This window comes from Sorex araneus, chromosome 4, assembly GCF_027595985.1.
Source record: "Sorex araneus isolate mSorAra2 chromosome 4, mSorAra2.pri, whole genome shotgun sequence".
Classification (NCBI taxonomy): domain Eukaryota; kingdom Metazoa; phylum Chordata; class Mammalia; order Eulipotyphla; family Soricidae; genus Sorex; species Sorex araneus.
In genome coordinates this window covers 209,037,085-209,054,915 of record NC_073305.1, presented here as the reverse complement: position 1 = coordinate 209,054,915, position 17,831 = coordinate 209,037,085, and the positions used below count along the sequence as shown (strand labels likewise).

Genomic DNA, 17,831 nt, shown 5'->3' with positions numbered 1-17,831 from the left:
ACTGAAAATCTGTACAACGAAAGACAATTTCATCAAGGTAAATATACATCAAGCTAAATGGGGAAAGATTTTTGCACATCACCCAAGGGACTAATATCCCATAATATAAGTAATTCACAAAAATCAACAACAACAAAACTTGATTATAAAAGAGGCAGAGAATGTGAATAGACATTTCTCTGAAGGACACATAAAAATTGCTAGAGTGCATTATCATTGCCATTTATTATTAGGGAAATCAAAACCACAATGAGATTTCACCTCACACTAGTGAGAATAATTATTACCCCAAAGATAAGAAAATTATGAGTATTGAAGAGGATGTGGAGAAAAGGGAACTCTAATGCACTATTCTACAAATAAAAGTTAGTACAACAACTATGTAAAACCACATTTAGAATAATTTAAAGTAACAAATGTAAATAATTTTATACAATAAAACAACCCATTTTTAAGTATTTACTCTCCAAATATAAAAGTACAGAAAACACCACACACACACACACACACACACACATATGCACATGCACAAAACATTACAGTATTATTTGTAATTGGCGATAACAACTTGAGTACCCATTGAAAATATTTCAAATGCCCATTGACAGATAATCATATAAAAATGTATACAAAAAAGATATATGTATACACAATGAAATAATCCTCAGCTATGAAAAAAAGAAATATTGTCGTTTGTGATATGTGTGAATCTTACCAGATTTTATGCTTATCACTAAGCATAAAATCTTACCAGGTTTTATGCTTAGTGATAAAATTCAGGTGGAAAAAGATAAAATCAATCATATGTTGTATATAGATAAGAAACCAAAAAAGGGCTAAACTAAATTTTTAAAAATTTAATACTGTAACAACAATTAGCAGATACCAGAAGAAAAGGTGAGCATAAGCGTAAATCAGGTAAAAAGGGTCAATAGTCTGATAAAGGATAAAATTAGACTTTTAGTTGTTAACTCAATAGGGTATGTAGGAATATTTATATAGTATAAATAGTACTTAGTGTAGATGTCAATTATGTATATAGTATAAAAATAATATACTATATAGTATTCTAATATAGTATACATAATTTACATCATTGTTTTATGTTATTTTAATGATATGTGCTTTAATTTAAGTCATAAAGCAATACTGCTTCAATAAAAAGCAAACAATCTTTCATCGAAGAAACAATTGAAGAAACAATTTACTTCAATAAATAGTACATTGTTGCCTATAAATGGATGGACATGGAAAGTAAAATGCTAAGTGAAATGAGTCAGAAGAAAGGCCCTTAGTTTTTCCCCGTTGAGGATAATGCTTGCCGTAGGCTTGTGATAGATGGCTTTGACTATCTTGAGGAAAGTTCCTCCAAACCCCATTTTGGCAAGGGTTTCATCATGAAAGGATGCTCATGGATAGGGAGAATCAATGTTGTCAAAATGGCAATACTCCCTAAAGCATTATACAGATTCAACGCGATCCCTATAAGGATACCCATGACATTCTTCAAAGAAATGGATCAAGCAATCCTAAAATTCATATGGAATAACAAACATCCAAGGATAGCTAAAACAATTCTTGGGAAAAAGACAATGGGAGGCATCACCCTCCCCAACCTCAAACTTTACTACAAAGCAGTAACAATTAAAACAGCATGGTACTAGAACAAAGGCAGAGCTATAGACCAATGGAACAGGGTGGAATATCCCTACACACAACCCCAAATGTATGATCATCTAATCTTTGATAAGGGAGCAAGAGATGTGAAATGGAGCAAGGAAAGCCTCTTTAACAAATGGTGCTGGCACAACTGGACAACCACATGCAAAAAAATGGGTTTAGACCTTGACCTGACACCATGCACAAAAGTCAGATCAAAATGGATTAAAGACCTCAACATTAGACCACAAACCATAAGGTACATTGAAGACAAGGTCCGCAAAACCCTCCACGATATTGAAGATAAAGGTATCTTCAAAGGTGACACGGAACTAAGCAATCTAGTAAAAACAGAGATAAACAAATGGGACTACATTAAACTAAAAAGCTTCTGCACCGCAAGAGATACAGTGACCAGAATCCAAAGACTATTCACAGAATGGGAAAGGATATTTACACAATACCCATCAGATAAGGGGTTGATATCAATGGTATATAAAGCACTGGTTGAACTTTACAAGAAGAAAACATCCAACCCCATCAAAAAATGGGGCGAAGAAATGAACAGAAACTTTACCAAGGAAGAAATACGAATGGCCAAAAGGCACATGAAAAAGTGCTCTACATCACTAATCATCAGAGAGATGCAGATCAAAACAACCATGAGATACCACCTCACACCACAGAGACTAGCACACATCCAAAAGAACAAAAGCAACCGCTGTTGGAGAGGATGTGGGGAGAAAGGGACCCTTCTTCACTGCTGGTGGGAATGCCGACTGGTTCAGCCCTTCTGGAAAACAATTTGGACGATTCTCAAAAAATTAGATATTGAACTCCCATTTGACCCAGCAATACCACTGCTGGGAATATATTCCAGAGAGGCAAAAAAGTATAATCGAAACGACATCTGCACATGTATGTTCATCGCAGCACTGTTTACAATAGCCAGAATCTGGAAAAAAACCCGAATGCCCCAGAACGGATGACTGGTTGAGGAAACTTTGGTACATCTATACAATGGAATACTATGCAGCTGTTAGAAAAAAGGAGGTCAAGAATTTTGTAGTTAAGTGGATGGGCATGAAAAGTTTCATGCTGAGTGAAATGAGTCAGAAAGAGAGAGACAGATATAGAAAGATTGCACTCATCTATGGTATATAGAATAACAGAGTGGGAGACTAACACCCAAGAACTGTAGAAATAAGTACCAGGAGGTTGACTCCATGGCTTCGAGGCTTGCCTCACGTTCTGGGGAAAGGGCAACTCAGAGAAGCGATCACCAACTATAATGTAGTCGAAGGCCATGCGGGGGAAGGGTGTTGCGGGCTGAATGAGGGCTAGAGACTTAGCACAGTGGCCACTCAACACCTTTATTGCGGGCCGTAGAAGCTAAATAGAGAGAACAGAAGGGAATGCCCTGCCACAGTGGCAGGGTGGGGTGGGGGGGAGATGGGATTGGGGAGGGTGGGAGGGACGCTGGGTTTACGGGTGGTGGAGAATGGGCACTGGTGAAGGGATGGGTTCTCGAACTTTGTATGAGGGAAGTATAAGCACAAAAGTGTATAAATCTGTAACTGTACCCTCACGGTGATTCTCTAATTAAAAATAAATAAATTTAAAAAAAAGAAATGAGTCAGAAGAAAAGGAGCAGATATTGAATGACTACATTCATCTGTGATATATAAAAATATATAGTAGAAGACGAATATCCAAAGCCAGGGCACACAGGGGCTAACGGACTGGTGAATGGTTGGAATTTACCACAAGTGTGTCTGGGGCAGAGGGTAGTTAAGATGGAGAAGAGAACAGTATGATAATAATAGTTGGAAATGAGTTGGAAATGATCACAGTGGAAAGAACTAAGTGCTAAAAGTAGGTAAAGGAACAAACATGATTACCTTTCAGTATCTATATTGCAAAGCACAATACAATGCCCAAAAGAGGTGAGGGGGGAGAGAGAGAGAGAGAGAGAGAGAGAGAGAGAGAGAGAGAGAGAGAGAGAGAGAGAGAGAGAGAGAGAGAGAGAATGGGGCAGGGAAGGGGGCGGAATTCAGGTGATGGGAGGGAAACTGGGGACACCAGTACTCGGAAATGTACGGTGGCAGAGGGATGGCTGTTAGAACACCGTATGCCTAAAACCTAATCATGAACAGTTTTGTAAGGGTCTATCTCAGAGTGATTCAATAAATTGTTTTTAAATAAGTGAATTAGTTGATGCCAGGAGCTGGAGTGGGGAGTACGCAGCTAACAATCATAGGGATTCCTCTCAGGAGGATAAAAATCTTTCAGTATTAGATGGAGGTGAGAATTGCACAACTTTGTGGCTATATTGAAAGCCATTGAATTGCACACTCTAAGTGGTGGATTATATGATATGAAAATTCAGTTTCAAAATTAAAAAGTTACAGGGAACTAGATCTGGAACAGCAACAGGAGTTCATTGAATCATATATGAAAGTGGAGGGACAAAGTAGAAGTTACTTATTAAGGATGCCTGATAATTATCTCATGAGATCAAGGAAACCCTTAGCGTTGGACATTTTTAGGAAACTGTAACCCAGATCATATAACAACATTGCAGTTTGCTATAAAATGGTTCAAATGCCTTCCTCTCCATAGAGCATTTGAGGGCCATGTCAAATTGTGTTAATTAATTTTCTTTGCTTTTGAGGGAATCAGTCACTAATCATATGGACTACATGTGTTTCCCTATTTGGGCATTGGTCCTCTACTATAACTTGTGGTGTTTTAAGAAAAATACAAAAATCCACAGTAGTTGAAGCTATACATAAAGAACAAAAGCTCTTCATTTTCTTTTGTTCATATATAATGTTGAAATTTCTTGTGAGACAAAATGAATTTCAAAACCAATTGAGTTTTGTCATCAAGTGTTTCATAATAGTTGGCAGAACATTCATGATTTATTAGAACAATGATTCTGTGCTTTCTGAGTGCTGCCAAAATGGCTCATCAGGAGTAATCACATAATAAAACCTCACAGAAATGGAGACAGTGGTATAAATCCTGATCTGTCACTTTTCCCCACATCAGCCGTAAGATAAGATTCTCCTTATACAACTCGGTGATCACTTCGACGAACAGAATTGCATCAAGTTTATGAAATGTAAAAACATTCATTTTCCTCATTGTCTGGGTATTGGTCATAAATGTAAAATCCTTCTCTAAGATTACATATCTATTTGTATTACCTTTCAATAGTTTTGTGTCTTTGGAAAATATTTCTAAGTGTTAATGGCCCGTTTGAAATTTCCTTTATTTGCTATTTGGGACAGAACTATGTATGTTAAGGTTTCCAAACAATTATATTCTGATAATGTACAAAGTAACCCACACTCTCATTCTGAGTGTGAAATGATATTCCAGAATCAAAATACATAATTGGATCTCTCTGGACACTTAGCTTGCTCTTGTGTATCCATGCCCCATCAATAAATTACCTTAATTATCATAAATGCAAACACCTTATTTTTGCCCCCATCCCTCCACATACACATACTTTTAACTGGTACCTGTGAGTTCTGGGTTGGAGTGATAGCACAGTGGTAAGGCGTTCGCTTTTCACACGGCCGACCCCTGTTCGATTCCTCTGCCCCTCTCGGAGAGCCTGGCAAGCTACTGAGAGTATCGCGCCCGCACGGCAGAGCCTGGCAAGCTACCCGTGGCGTATTGGATATGCCAAAAACAGTAACAGTAAGTCTCACAATGAGAGACATTACTGGTGCCCGCTCGAGCAAATCGATGAGCAACGGGATGACAGTGACAGTGACCTGTGAGCTCTATGCTGGACATGGGCATAACTGTGGAAATCACCCAGTGCATTCGTATTGGGTATCTAGTGGCCAGGCTTGAGTGTTCTCTCTCAGGCATGGATCATTTGTCTCAGGTTAATAGTCTATTGGGAATCATGAAAACTCTGGGAGCTTGGGTAGACCTGAGGGAGAGCTCATTCCCTTCCTCTCCTCTTTGTGCCCCTTGCACCTGGAATTATCAAGGACACCTGCTTTTTGAATCACGTTGGAGGGTTCTCTTAATGAACAGCAGTGTTAGCAGGCAAAGGTTATACACTAGACCTTAGTACCTAATCATAATGATGTAAGTTTGAAGTTTGACCTATGCGAGTGATGCTTTAATTTTCACAGGAGCCTTCCAAATGGCAAACAACAGGCATGCCTGTGTTCTGAGGGAAGACATTCAGGTACTGAATAAACTGTCCTGCGGAGGACTGACAAGGCTTGGGCTCCTTACTGTTCCCTTCCATGTCTCCCCATGTGAAGGGGCTCAGGATAGAGACATTTCACTCTTGTGGGTTCTGTGTCGGTGGAGTGAGTCTCAGGGCCTGGCTGGATGCCATCAGGAATAGCTCTATCCCAACCTTATCCAGGAGCAGATTTGGGCTCATTCAAGGACCCCAAGACTGGATGTAGAAGACCCTTTGGAGTTCTCAAATAGAGAAGCTGAAATCCGAAGAAGGCGAGTAGCTCATGGAATTTTGCATCTTTAAGAGCCTAGCAAGCTCGGGGCTGGAGCAATAGCACAGCGAGTAGGGCGTTTGCCTTGCATGCAGCCGACCCGGGTTCGATTCCCAGCATCCCATATGGTCCCCCGAGCACCGCCAGCAGTAATTCCTGAGTGTATGAGTCAGGAATAACCCCTGTGCATCACTGAGTGTGACCCAAAAAGAAAAAAAAAGGACCTAGCAAGCTCCCCGTGGCATATTCGATATGCCAAAAAAAAAAAAATTAACAAGTCTCACAATGGAGATGTTATTGGTGCCCGCTCGAACAAATTGATGAGCAACGGGCTGACAATGACAGTGAAGATTTTACGTAGCCCAAAAGATTAGCACCGTATGCAGTTCATTCAATCTTTGAAAAATCAGTCTACATAAAACGAGCACTCCTGTGTATGTTTTATAGACAAGGAAACTGAGGCTCAGAGAGGCTTTATGTGTCCACAGTAGTAAGTGGAGGAGCTGGGAATTAAACAAAGGCCTATTTAGAGCCTTTGTGATGAGTGAAGGCCCCGGGTGGACGCTTCTTTAACACTCCGGGAGCAAGTGGGACTGGAATCCCGCAGCAGCCTCCACCCCAGGTGCCCTTCTCCCAAGCCTCACCCAACCGCATACAGGCGAGTCCAATCCAGTAGGTTTCTGGTGTGGGGGGAAGGATTAGCATCAATCTGTCCCCAGAGCTGAGGGCACAGATATCCGAGAGGATGCTAGCTGTCTTCTGGGAGAAACGAGTCATTCTCTCAAAACTCCATTTATCCTCTTCTTCTCTGATATCGAATTTCCAGAGTGCAGGGGAAGGCTCTCTGAGTCCATCCTAGGCAGGGTGACATTCAAAATATGCATTATTAGTCAGCATGAACACTGGTTACTGGAGGTTCCCATCTGTTAGAGTGAGGGTCTGTCACCCTTGAATGGCTGGACTATGAAGAAAGACCAGTAGGCTTGGGGCACCGTAACAGAACATCCTCAATTAGCTGCAAATATTTTAATGTTTAAAAAACTGGCCCGACAGTAACAATGGGTTTCAGGTAATGTGAAGCCTCATGCTACAGACAATCTCTCTCTCGAAAAAGAAAACATTTGAAAGGTTACATAGACCCTGGTGAAAACAAAAGAACTTCTCAGGGTACTGTCCTAATTGTAAAGAGAGAGTGCTCCCTTTTACCCCACTTAATTGCCATTCCTACATCCAAACATACCTTGCAATTTAATTTTCACTGGAGCAATTTTATTTATTTATTTATTTATTGCTTTTTGGGTCGCACCCGGCAATGCACAGGGTCACTCCTGGCTCTGCACTCAGGAATTACCCCTGGAGGTGCTCAGGGGACCATATGGGATGCTGGGAATCGAACCTGGTTGGCCGCGTGCAAGGCAAACACCCTAACCGCTATACTATTGCTCCAGCCCCTCACTGGAGCAATTTTAGAGAAAGAATCTATGTCTTTTCCAATATAGTTTAGTGACGGGAGGAAGATGCTGGGGCTTCTAAAGCATCTCCATTCTGGATGAATTTTCCTCTCTATGTGAAGGGGCAGTTTTCCTTCATCCTTCTCTTCATGAAAGAGGGAAGGAGGATTAATTTCTCCTTTTTCCTATCCCTTCCGTCCTCCTATATGCTCTCTTTCCTCTCTTCCTCTTTCTCCTTCTGTCTCTTGCTTTCTTTTCTACCATCTTTCCCTTCATTCCTCTTTTCTAACTTCATTTATTTCTCCCTTTAAACCTGAGCCATTCTTTTCTTGCTTGGGAGGAGAAGAGTAGGCGGGTGGCCACACCCAGCAGTGCCCAGGGCTTATTCCTGCCCCTGTGCTCAGGGATAACTCCTTGTGTTCTGAGCACTATTGGAAGAGCCAGGAATTGAACCCAGAATTTTAAACGTCCTTATTACAGCAATAATAACAGGAAGAGCACATTGAAATATTCTCATTCTGCTTCTCTTCACATGAAGAGAACAATGAAGAGAACATACTTCACATGAAGTAACAATGGCAACAACGCAAAAGTCATAACACTTCCCGACCCGCACTTCATCAAGTTTCTCTTTGCTTGTCAACAACGTTTTTGTTGGGTTCTAGAGCCAGGTAAGAGCTTTGCAGCTAGTAACATCATTTTTTTCTGCAAGCTACCATAGGACGTTAACGTCATCCTAGGACATATCATCAGAGGTATCATTTTATTCCCGAGTCTCATTCCCCACCAACTTTGCATGATTCATGCAACAACTCTGTTCATGTCACTTAAAAACCTCCCGTGATGCATTCAATTAATTTTGAAATCGTATCTCCACTTGCTGGGCCTTTCAAAATTTGACAGCTGCCTCTCCTTTTTTCCTAGTAAATGACTACTATTTATATAGCCCTTTACTCAATCATCCCTGTGTATCTTCTGTAATTTCTTGCTGCCATGTCCTCATTCTCAAATCTAGAACTTGTTTCTTCATATCTCATTGCTTAAATCCTTCCCATTGTTTAGTATCCAGTAATATGACCTTATTTACTGAATCATTCTAATTTCGTTATCTGGATGCAGATCTCTGTTCTCTGTCTCCTGCCTCCAACTCCTTAGCACTCTTACTATATTTTGAAAAAAAAAAAAAGCACTGAACAAGTACCTTTTGTGTTTGGCCTCTAAAATTTTGCATGAGTTAGGAGTGCTCAGAAAATTTTTGTTAAATAGAAACAAGTTACATTATAATAATACATGTGATGATAAAAACTAAATTTTTTTTATCAGTGAATCACTGTGAGGGTACAGTTACAGATTTATACATTTTTGTGCTCATGTTTCCCCCATACAAAAAACTAAATTTTTTGAGTACTAGCAAGATGTCAAATCCTATGCTATGTTCTTTACATATATCTTAACCAATCTTCTCAACAATATTGTGAGACAGGTGCCTTTAACATTTTCTTTTGCAAATAAGAAAGAGTATCAAGGGTCTATAGGGTGAGTAATTTGTTCAAGCTCAAATGATTTTAGTGACAGAGATAGGATTTGAACACAGATCAATCTGGCTGTGAAACTTGTTTTCTTAGTCAATTTGTTATGAATTTTCACTTTCTAATGCTAAACATAGACAGGGATTTAAACTCTTTGGTTATAAAACAGACACTTTACCAGTCTGATTTTCTCAACATTTCAATATTATCAGACAAGTTTTACCTTTTCTAGTTGGGACCACTTGTCTAGCACATCCTTCACAAAATTGAAGTGCTGGGGACTTGTATAGCCTAGGGTCCTGTGGTCAGAAGACTTGAAAGTCCAAGTAGCAAATTTTCTGTTTTGTTTGAAATAGGCTCCATATCCCACTCTGGAAGTCCAAATCCAAGACAAAAGTTGAAACTGGCCTCTCATTTGGTACGGACAGGAAATTTCCTGGACAAGGTGGAGAAAAGACAGGGATAGTAGGTGATTCAGAGTAGCAGTGATAGAACGAATTCATTAGGGTCATTACCTCCCCCCCCCCATTTGAGTACAAGCAACAGTCAAATCACTGAAGGTGAAGCAAGAGAACAAAAAAAACTTACCAACTTGAAGAAGAGTCCCTACAGGACTTGGGATGTTAGAAGTATGGTGGAGAAGTTGTCTTCTGTTTCCTCTAAAACATGCTCACTCTTTACTAAGTAGCTCCTGCCTCTGGGAAGGAGGTATATTTATTATTCTGAGGCAAACTTAGTTCTTGCTTCCTTTCATTGGTTCTTAAAACTTGAAAAAAAAAACCTTCTTCACTTTTAGGAGGAGGTGTTTTATACAATTAGTTAAGATGAAGCAATGGGTGTATCCTGCTTTTAAAAGCGATGCCAAGAGAAACAGGTGAAAGACTATGGTGCCAGGTGTGTGTTAGAATATGCCAGTCAGATTTAGATAAGATTTTATCTTAAAACTTTGCACCGCAGAAAGGAAGGATATTGCTCATCAGCTAGAAGAAGTATCACTGGGTCTTTTACCCATTAAAAATCTAGGCTATCTTTTATAAATGGAAACATGAAAAAATTTCAAGAGTTGCCTCTCACTGGAAGTCTTGTAACCTTCAGATAGGTAAAAGAGACATCACAATGATCATTACAGGAGGGGAGTGATGTCTATAGAGTTTTAAGCTAAAATTTAAAAAAAGCTTAAAGAAAACAAAAAAATCTAAAAAGGCTATTTGAAAAGAGATATAGACAATGTATTTAAAAATCATCAAAAAATACTAAAGGGGAGTTGGAGTCATAGTATAGCAGGTAGGGCATTTGCCTTGCATGCAGCTGACCTGGGTTCGATTCCCACCCATATGGTCCCCCAAGCACTGCCAGGAGTAATTCCTGAGTGCATGAACCAGGAGTAACCTCTGTGCACCACCGGATGTGACTCAAAAAGCAAAAAAAAAAAAAATTAAAGAGGCACCATTTTGTAAGAGGAATTGTGCCTGCCACAGAGGCAGGAGGTGAGAAAGGGTGGGGGTGGGGGGAGAGGTAAAAAGAAAAAAGAGAAAAGATGTTGGGTCTGTGGTTAGATTTTCAGGATTCAGACAAAATTATGCCTTGGCAATTTCTAATTATGCGACCTTGGATGTAATTTTACTATAATTTAATTCCTAATTTCACAAAAGTTTCCCTTGGCCATGTTTTATTTTGTTCAGTTACATTCCAAGTACATGGTACTTTGCATTACAATTTATGGCATTATATATATTTTATAGATAGAAAAATTGAAGCATAGTAAATCTAACCACAGACCCAACATCTTTTTTCTTTTTTTTAGTAGCACATTAATTCCTTTATTTTTTTTTCAGACTTACAGACTTTCATGATTGCGTTTCAGTCAAACAATGTTCAAGTACCCACCCCTCCACCAGTACCCATTCCCCACCCCCAATGTTCCCAGTACCTCTCCCCCCACCCCCACCCCTTCTCACCTCCTGCCTCTGTGGCAGGCACAATCCCTCTTACTCTTTCTCTCCTCTCTCTCTCTCTCTCTCTCTCTCTCTCTCTCTCTCTCTTTCTCTCTGTCCTTTTTGGTGTTATGGTTTGTAATACAAGTAACAAGCAGCCATCATGTTTGGTCCAAAGTCTAGTTCATGAAGATAAATTAATTCACTTAAGTAACTACATATTGCATCTCACTTAATTGAAGAAACCATTACTATTTATTTAACACCCCCAACCAGTGTCATTGGTCTGGGATTGCGCCTATTTGATAGAGAAAGTAACAGATTAAAGCCTTTCATTTTAAACTAAAAAGTTAGAATTTTCCATCTTTGACAAACTGGCAGTGTCAGTGTATCTCTACACAGCACCTTTGATTTCCAACCCTCTCCACTTAATTTAATGAAATGGTGAGAGTCTGGGACAATTTTGGTTGCACAAATGTTGATATTCCAGTCCTAGAAACTCCTGGAGGCAAAAGAACATGAGATACCAGTTCTAAGACCATGATGCGTTATGTGATTGACAATAAGAGCATCAACAACTTTGAAAGAACATCCTACTAAGATGGAGAGTTTAGATTTCTGAGAAAATGCAAGGGCATTGTGACATGCTGCAGTAGCAATGAAACCATTCTGCTTCCCATTTTTGGCCTCAAGGAACCCTTTGCTCTCTCTCAGGACTCCCCACACTTAGATGAAAATTTATTTAACACATGTTGGAGTTCACTCGGGTGTACAGGAAATAGTAAAGCACTAAACACACAGGTTTCTGCTCCCATGATACTTAGATTTATATAGATGATAAATGAATATTAAGCAGTTACTATGCTTCAGGTCCCATGAAAAAGCTATTTGCACATATTAGTACATATATTTGCACATATAAGTACAATGTACTTATATATATTTTTAAACTTATTTCTGATGAATAAAAATATAGATATAAATACTGCTGCATTTCCTGTGAAAAACCCAATGAAAAATTGCAAAAAATAAAAGAATATCCTGAAATTTATATGGAACAATACACCAACCCCACCTCTGACCAGTGAAAGAAATCCTAGAGAAAAAAATAGGTTGAGGGATCATTTCCAACACAATTCATACTACACATGCAGTAGTGATTAAACAGTCTGAAATTAGACAAACCCTCAGACCAATGGAATAGAATAGAAAATCCAGAGACAGACTCTCAGGTATATGGTTACTTAATCTTTGGACAAGAGCAAAAAATAGAAAGTGGAACAAGGAAATTCACTTTAACAAGTGTTGCTCAGAAAACTGGTCAGTCACATGCAAGAAAATGAACCCAGACCTCTTTCTAAGGCCATTCGCAAAAGTCAAATAAGAATGGATTCAAGACCCAGATATTATATCTGAATCCATAAGTTACAGAGAGAAAAATATAGGCAGAATTCTCTATGACATTGAAGCCAGAGGCTTCTTTAAGAATGAGCACCGCTTATCAAGCAAATAGAAGCAAGTTAAACAAATGGGATTACATTAAACTAAGATGCGTCTGCACCTCATTGGAAACAAGGACCAGAATACAAAGATAGACTGCAGATTGGGAGAAATGATTTACCTACCACTCATATTACAAAGGGCTAATACTCAAGATATATAAAAAACTGGTAGAAATATATAAGAATAAAACTCCCAAACCTATCAAAAAATGGGGAGAAGAGATGAACAGGAACTTCTTCAAAGAAATACAAGATGGGAAAAAAAGCACATGGAAAATTGCACTATATAGCTAATCAGCAGGATGATGCAAATAAAAACAACAGTGAGATATCATCTCCACCAGAAACTGGCAGAGAACAATAACCAGTGTTGGTGGGAATGTGACAAGAAAGGGGCCCTCATTCATGGCTGGTGGGAATGTCAACTGGCCCAGCCTTTTTGAAGACAATATGGACATTTCTCAAAAAACTAGGAAGTAAGCTTCTATAGACCCAGAAATCCTGGGAATATACCCCAGCGGCCCCAAAACACAACACAAAAAATACATCTGTACTCTTATGTTCATTGTAGTCCTATGTACAATAGCCAAAATATGGAAACAACCCACATGCCCACAAACTGATGACTGGGTAAAGAAACTATGGCCCACGTACATAGTGTATACCATAGTCTTAACTCAGTCTTAAGAAAAAATCAAGTCATGCAATTGACTGTGATATGGATGGACCCGGAGAGTATAGTTGAGTGAAATTAGTCAGTAGGAGAGGAACAGTTTCAGAACTATCTATCTCATATGTATGGTTATCAAGAAAAATTGTAAGGGAATATCAAGTGCCCAATAGCAATCAAAACAAAGAGCAAGAGAACTGGCCTTCAGTCAGAACTTGGCACTGGAGCGGGGTGGGAAGGATAAGCGAGGGAAAGGAAGACTATGGTGAAGGGGAGGGGTAGAGTGCCTGCCAAAGAGAAAAGCAAAAATAAATAAATAAATGGAACTACATCAAACTTTTGTAGCTTTTGTACATTAAAAGATCTCCAAATGTGGAAAGGCAATTTACTGACTAGGAACAGATATTTGCAGTTCATACATCAGTCACTGGTAAAAGCACTGGTAGAAATATATTAATGTCCAATATATAGGAAGAATATGTATATTCTTCCTATATATTGGAAGAATATGTATATTCTTCCTATATATTAAGAATATATTAATAATATATAATATATAATATATATTCTTCCTATTAAGAATATATATATAAAAGCACTGGTAGAACTATATTAATGTCCAATATATAGGAAAAGATATTTGTAGTTCATACATCAGTCACTGGTAAAAGCACTGGTAGAACTATATTAATGGCCAATATATAGGAAGAAGTCAAACAACTCAAGAGTAACAATATCAGCAATGAAAACCCAATTTTAAAAATATAGACTGAAGACCTGATAACCACTTCTGCAAAGAAGATGTACAGGTGGCCTACTGACACATGAAAACAGAACATCAGGGGCCAGAGCGATAGCACAGCAGGTAGGGCATTTGCCTTGCACGCGGCCAACCCAGGTTCGATCCCCGGCATTCCATATGGTTCCCCAAGCACCGCTAGGATTAATTCCTGAGTGCAGAGCCAGGAGTAACCCCTGAGCATCGCTGGGTGTGACCCAAAAAGCAAATAAAGAAAAATAGAACATCACGTTGCATGAATATTATTTCAATTGGAGGCTCAGGGACAAGACACACAGGAGGAATGTAGAGAGCACGAAGGGCCAAGGCATCGATGTGGCTCGAGGTGAAGAGCAACTGCCAGAGGCCATCTTTTATTCTATTTTTTTATCAGTTACATCCTAATGACTTCATCACAGAGAAAGACTCTCTAACGACAGTACAAACAGTTATAGCATGAGCATTCGTCAAAAGAACGTCAGGGTAGACATTGTCTTGTCAAAGCTATGTTGTCAAAGCTATGTTGTCATGATTAAAAACGTCAGAGGAAGATATAGATCTGGACACATAAGCTCTGCATACTACTTCCCCCACATTCTTGTGGTTATTTACATATAGAGCAAAGAGAAGGCTCATACGGATACTTGGAGGTCAATCCAGGTTAAGGATGTGTAAGAGAGGGGGAAACTGCTGCCTTGTACTGCCAAGATATGGATGATCAGGTGGGTGTATGAGAGCATGCTGTACTTCTCCAGGTCACCCGGACTCACAAGCTTAGTTTGCACACTAAATGTAAAAGTGGGGCCTTGGTTCTGCTTCCAAATTGCAGGGCAGCATCCAGAGGCTCATCCAAATGTCCTGGCTTAGCACTAACATCTCCCCCTTTTTGTTTAGGGCAAATTTAGCCATCATAGCAAATTGGGCCACCTGTTTATGCTGAGTTCTAGTTTTGTACTACTTAAACTTCCAAAAAAATACCAAACACACAACGGTCAGTACAAATAGCAGAACACCCATTCCTACAGATCTGCCTGTCAATCCCGTGATGCTAATTACAGGGTTGAGGGAGCTTTGGCCATCAGAAATTCCTTACCATATTTCTGGAGGTCCCTGATTAGGAAGATGGTCTTTAAAGGTACCGTGTATTTTTTTCTGCAAGTTTAGAATCTTAGCTGTAATTTTTTTAGCTGTAATATTTTTATGCACTAAAAGATATTTTCTAACCTTAGCACTGTAGCACTGTCATCCCGTTGTTCATCGATTTGCTCAAGCAGGTACCAGTAATGTCTCCATTGTGAGACTTGTTGCTACTGTTTTCTGTTTTTGGCATATCAAATATGCCACGGGTAGTTTGCCAGGCTCTGCCTTGTTGGCGAGATACTCTCGGTAGCTTGCCGGCTCTTTGAGAGGAATGGAGGAGTCAAACCCGGCCGCATGTAAGGCAAACGCCCTACCTGATCTGCTATCGCTCTAGTTCATTTTCCCTGCGTTGTGTTTCCTAACCTTATTCCAAGGAAACTCAGCCTCATTATATGGTACAGGAGTTAAACAGAATGAAGTAGTACTCCAATCACATATCAAAGTTGCTTGGCTACAGAGACTGGCTAACTGGTCTCCAAACAAAGTAACAGTATGAGTAACATCAGGTAACTTGACCTGTATTCAGACTCAATTTGTCGTTGAGCGGTCCATAGTTTCTTGGAATTCTCGTGCCACTTCTAGATGAATTCTGCGGTCTGTGTTCCTTGCTTCAGGGCCACACCTGCCATGGCTGCCATTGCTGTCACTGCGATCATCATCATCATCATCATCATCATCAACATCATCATCATCATCATCATCATCATCATCATCATCAACATCATCATCATCATCATCGAATTTCTCAGAGCGGTCTCAGTAACATCTCCATTCATCTTAGCCCTGAGATTTTAGAAACCTCTCATTAATCATCCATCCCAAGGATGCCGCATTGGAGGCTCTTTCAGGGTCAGGGGAACGAGACCCAGCATTGTTACTAGTTTTGGCATATGAATACGCCACGGGGAGTTTGCAAGGCTCTCCCATGTGGACAGGAAACTCTTGGTAGCCTGTTCTCCCAGAGGGTTCTGGGAGCTTGCTTTTAAGTCTCTGGATGTTGGCCATTGATGAGATTACAGGGCATGCAGGGGGGAGGGGGAGGGAGAGGGAAGAGGTTGGGCAGTCCTTGGGTGTGACTGCCTAGCTACTGGAAAATGGGAAATCTGGTCGGAAGAGGCCCAGTCCCGATCCGAGCAGGCTTGGAGGTCTCAGACCCGGGTCCCACACACCTGGGTTCCTCTCCTGGTACCTTCATGCGTGAGGCTTGTCACTGAAATAATCCCCATAATGGCAGTGATGAGCAGACTCAGGAATCTCTTGGCTCATTGAGAAAGATGGACAAGTAGCTGGCGAAGTGCTCCTGTTGGATTCTCTTCCCCTGGTCAGAGAAGAGTCACTGGCATCCAGACACCTACTCGGGCTCTGAGGAAATATAAACTCTCTCCTTCTAGGGGTCTCATAGAAGGGTTAATACAAGTATGCATGGAACACTGTCTGCAGGAAATAACTCCTTCACATCCCAATTAATTTTTCCTTTCAAGATCACATCAGGAAAAGACAGACAAGCTAAGACAGGGTGGGTTAGATTTTTATTGAAATACATCACATCAATAGTGCCATTCTTACTTTGGCCACCCTGCTAAGATGCAAGCTCTTATAGAGCGGAGCCAATTTTCCAAAAATGAATTTTTTTTATAATTTATTTATTTTTAATTAGAGAATCACCGTGAGGGTACAGTTACAGATTTATACACTTTTGTGCTTATACTTCCCTCATACAGAGTTCGGGAACCCATCCCTTCACCAGTGCCCATTCTCCACCACCCGTAAACCCGGCGTCCCTCCCACCCTCCCCAATCCCATCTCCCCCCCACCCCACCCTGCCACTGTGGCAGGGCATTCCCTTCTGTTTTCTCTCTCTAATTAGCTGTTGTGGTTTGCAATAAAGGTGTTGAGTGGCCGCTGTGCTCAGTCTCTAGCCCTCATTCAGCCCGCAACTCCCTTCCCCCACATGGCCTTCAACTACAATGTAGTTGGTGATCGCTTCTCTAAGTTGCCCTTTCCCCGGAACGTGAGGCCAGCCTCGAAGCCATGGGGTCAACCTCCTGGTACTTATTTCTACGGTTCTTGGGTATTAGTCTCCCACTCTGATATTCTATATACCATAGATGAGTGCAGTCTTTCTATGTCTGTCTCTCTCTTTCTGACTCATTTCACTCAGCATGAAACTTTTCATGCCCATCCACTTAACTACAAAATTCTTGACTTCCTTTTTTCTAACAGCTGCATAGTATTCCATTGTATAGATGTACCAAAGTTTCCTCAACCAGTCATCCGTTTTGGGGCATTCGGGTTTTTTCCAGATTCTGGCTATTGTAAACAGTGCTGCGATGAACATACATGTGCAGATGTTGTTTCGATTGTACTCAAAAATGAATTTGTTTTGTAGATCCTAGCTGGAACAGTGTTGGAAGGGCAAATCCTTCATTTTCCTAATACATGGTGTCATATGATACAGCATCCATATATAGATCACCTTTGAATCGCCATGTCAGGCTTCTTTTTATCCCTCTTTTATCCATCTGAATAGCATTATTTTTTAGGGCTCGAATCCAGAATTCTAATGGAATCATCAGTGTAAATATTAGCAACTGATCCCCTATAATTTTTCCAAAAAACCCAGTGGTACAAATCTTTCACAGTCTCCAGTTTACACAGAGGTATGGCTGGGATAG

The 17,831-nt window shown here is 40.2% G+C and overlaps 1 protein-coding gene across 1 annotated transcript in view; it reads right to left on the bottom strand.

Moving 5' to 3' along the window:
• Positions 1-9,788, bottom strand: part of ACSM6 (acyl-CoA synthetase medium chain family member 6) — a 43,725-nt gene extending 33,937 nt beyond the window's left edge. Inside the window, exons 1-3 of the mRNA XM_012931729.2 lie at positions 9,721-9,788; positions 9,356-9,568; positions 6,797-7,007 (exon numbers count right to left, since the gene is read on the bottom strand). Coding sequence (XP_012787183.2) covers positions 6,797-7,007; positions 9,356-9,547 — 403 coding nt within the window. The 5' untranslated portion in view covers positions 9,548-9,568; positions 9,721-9,788. The remainder of the gene's footprint in view (positions 1-6,796; positions 7,008-9,355; positions 9,569-9,720) is intronic.
• Between the last annotated feature and the right edge of the window lie 8,043 nt (positions 9,789-17,831).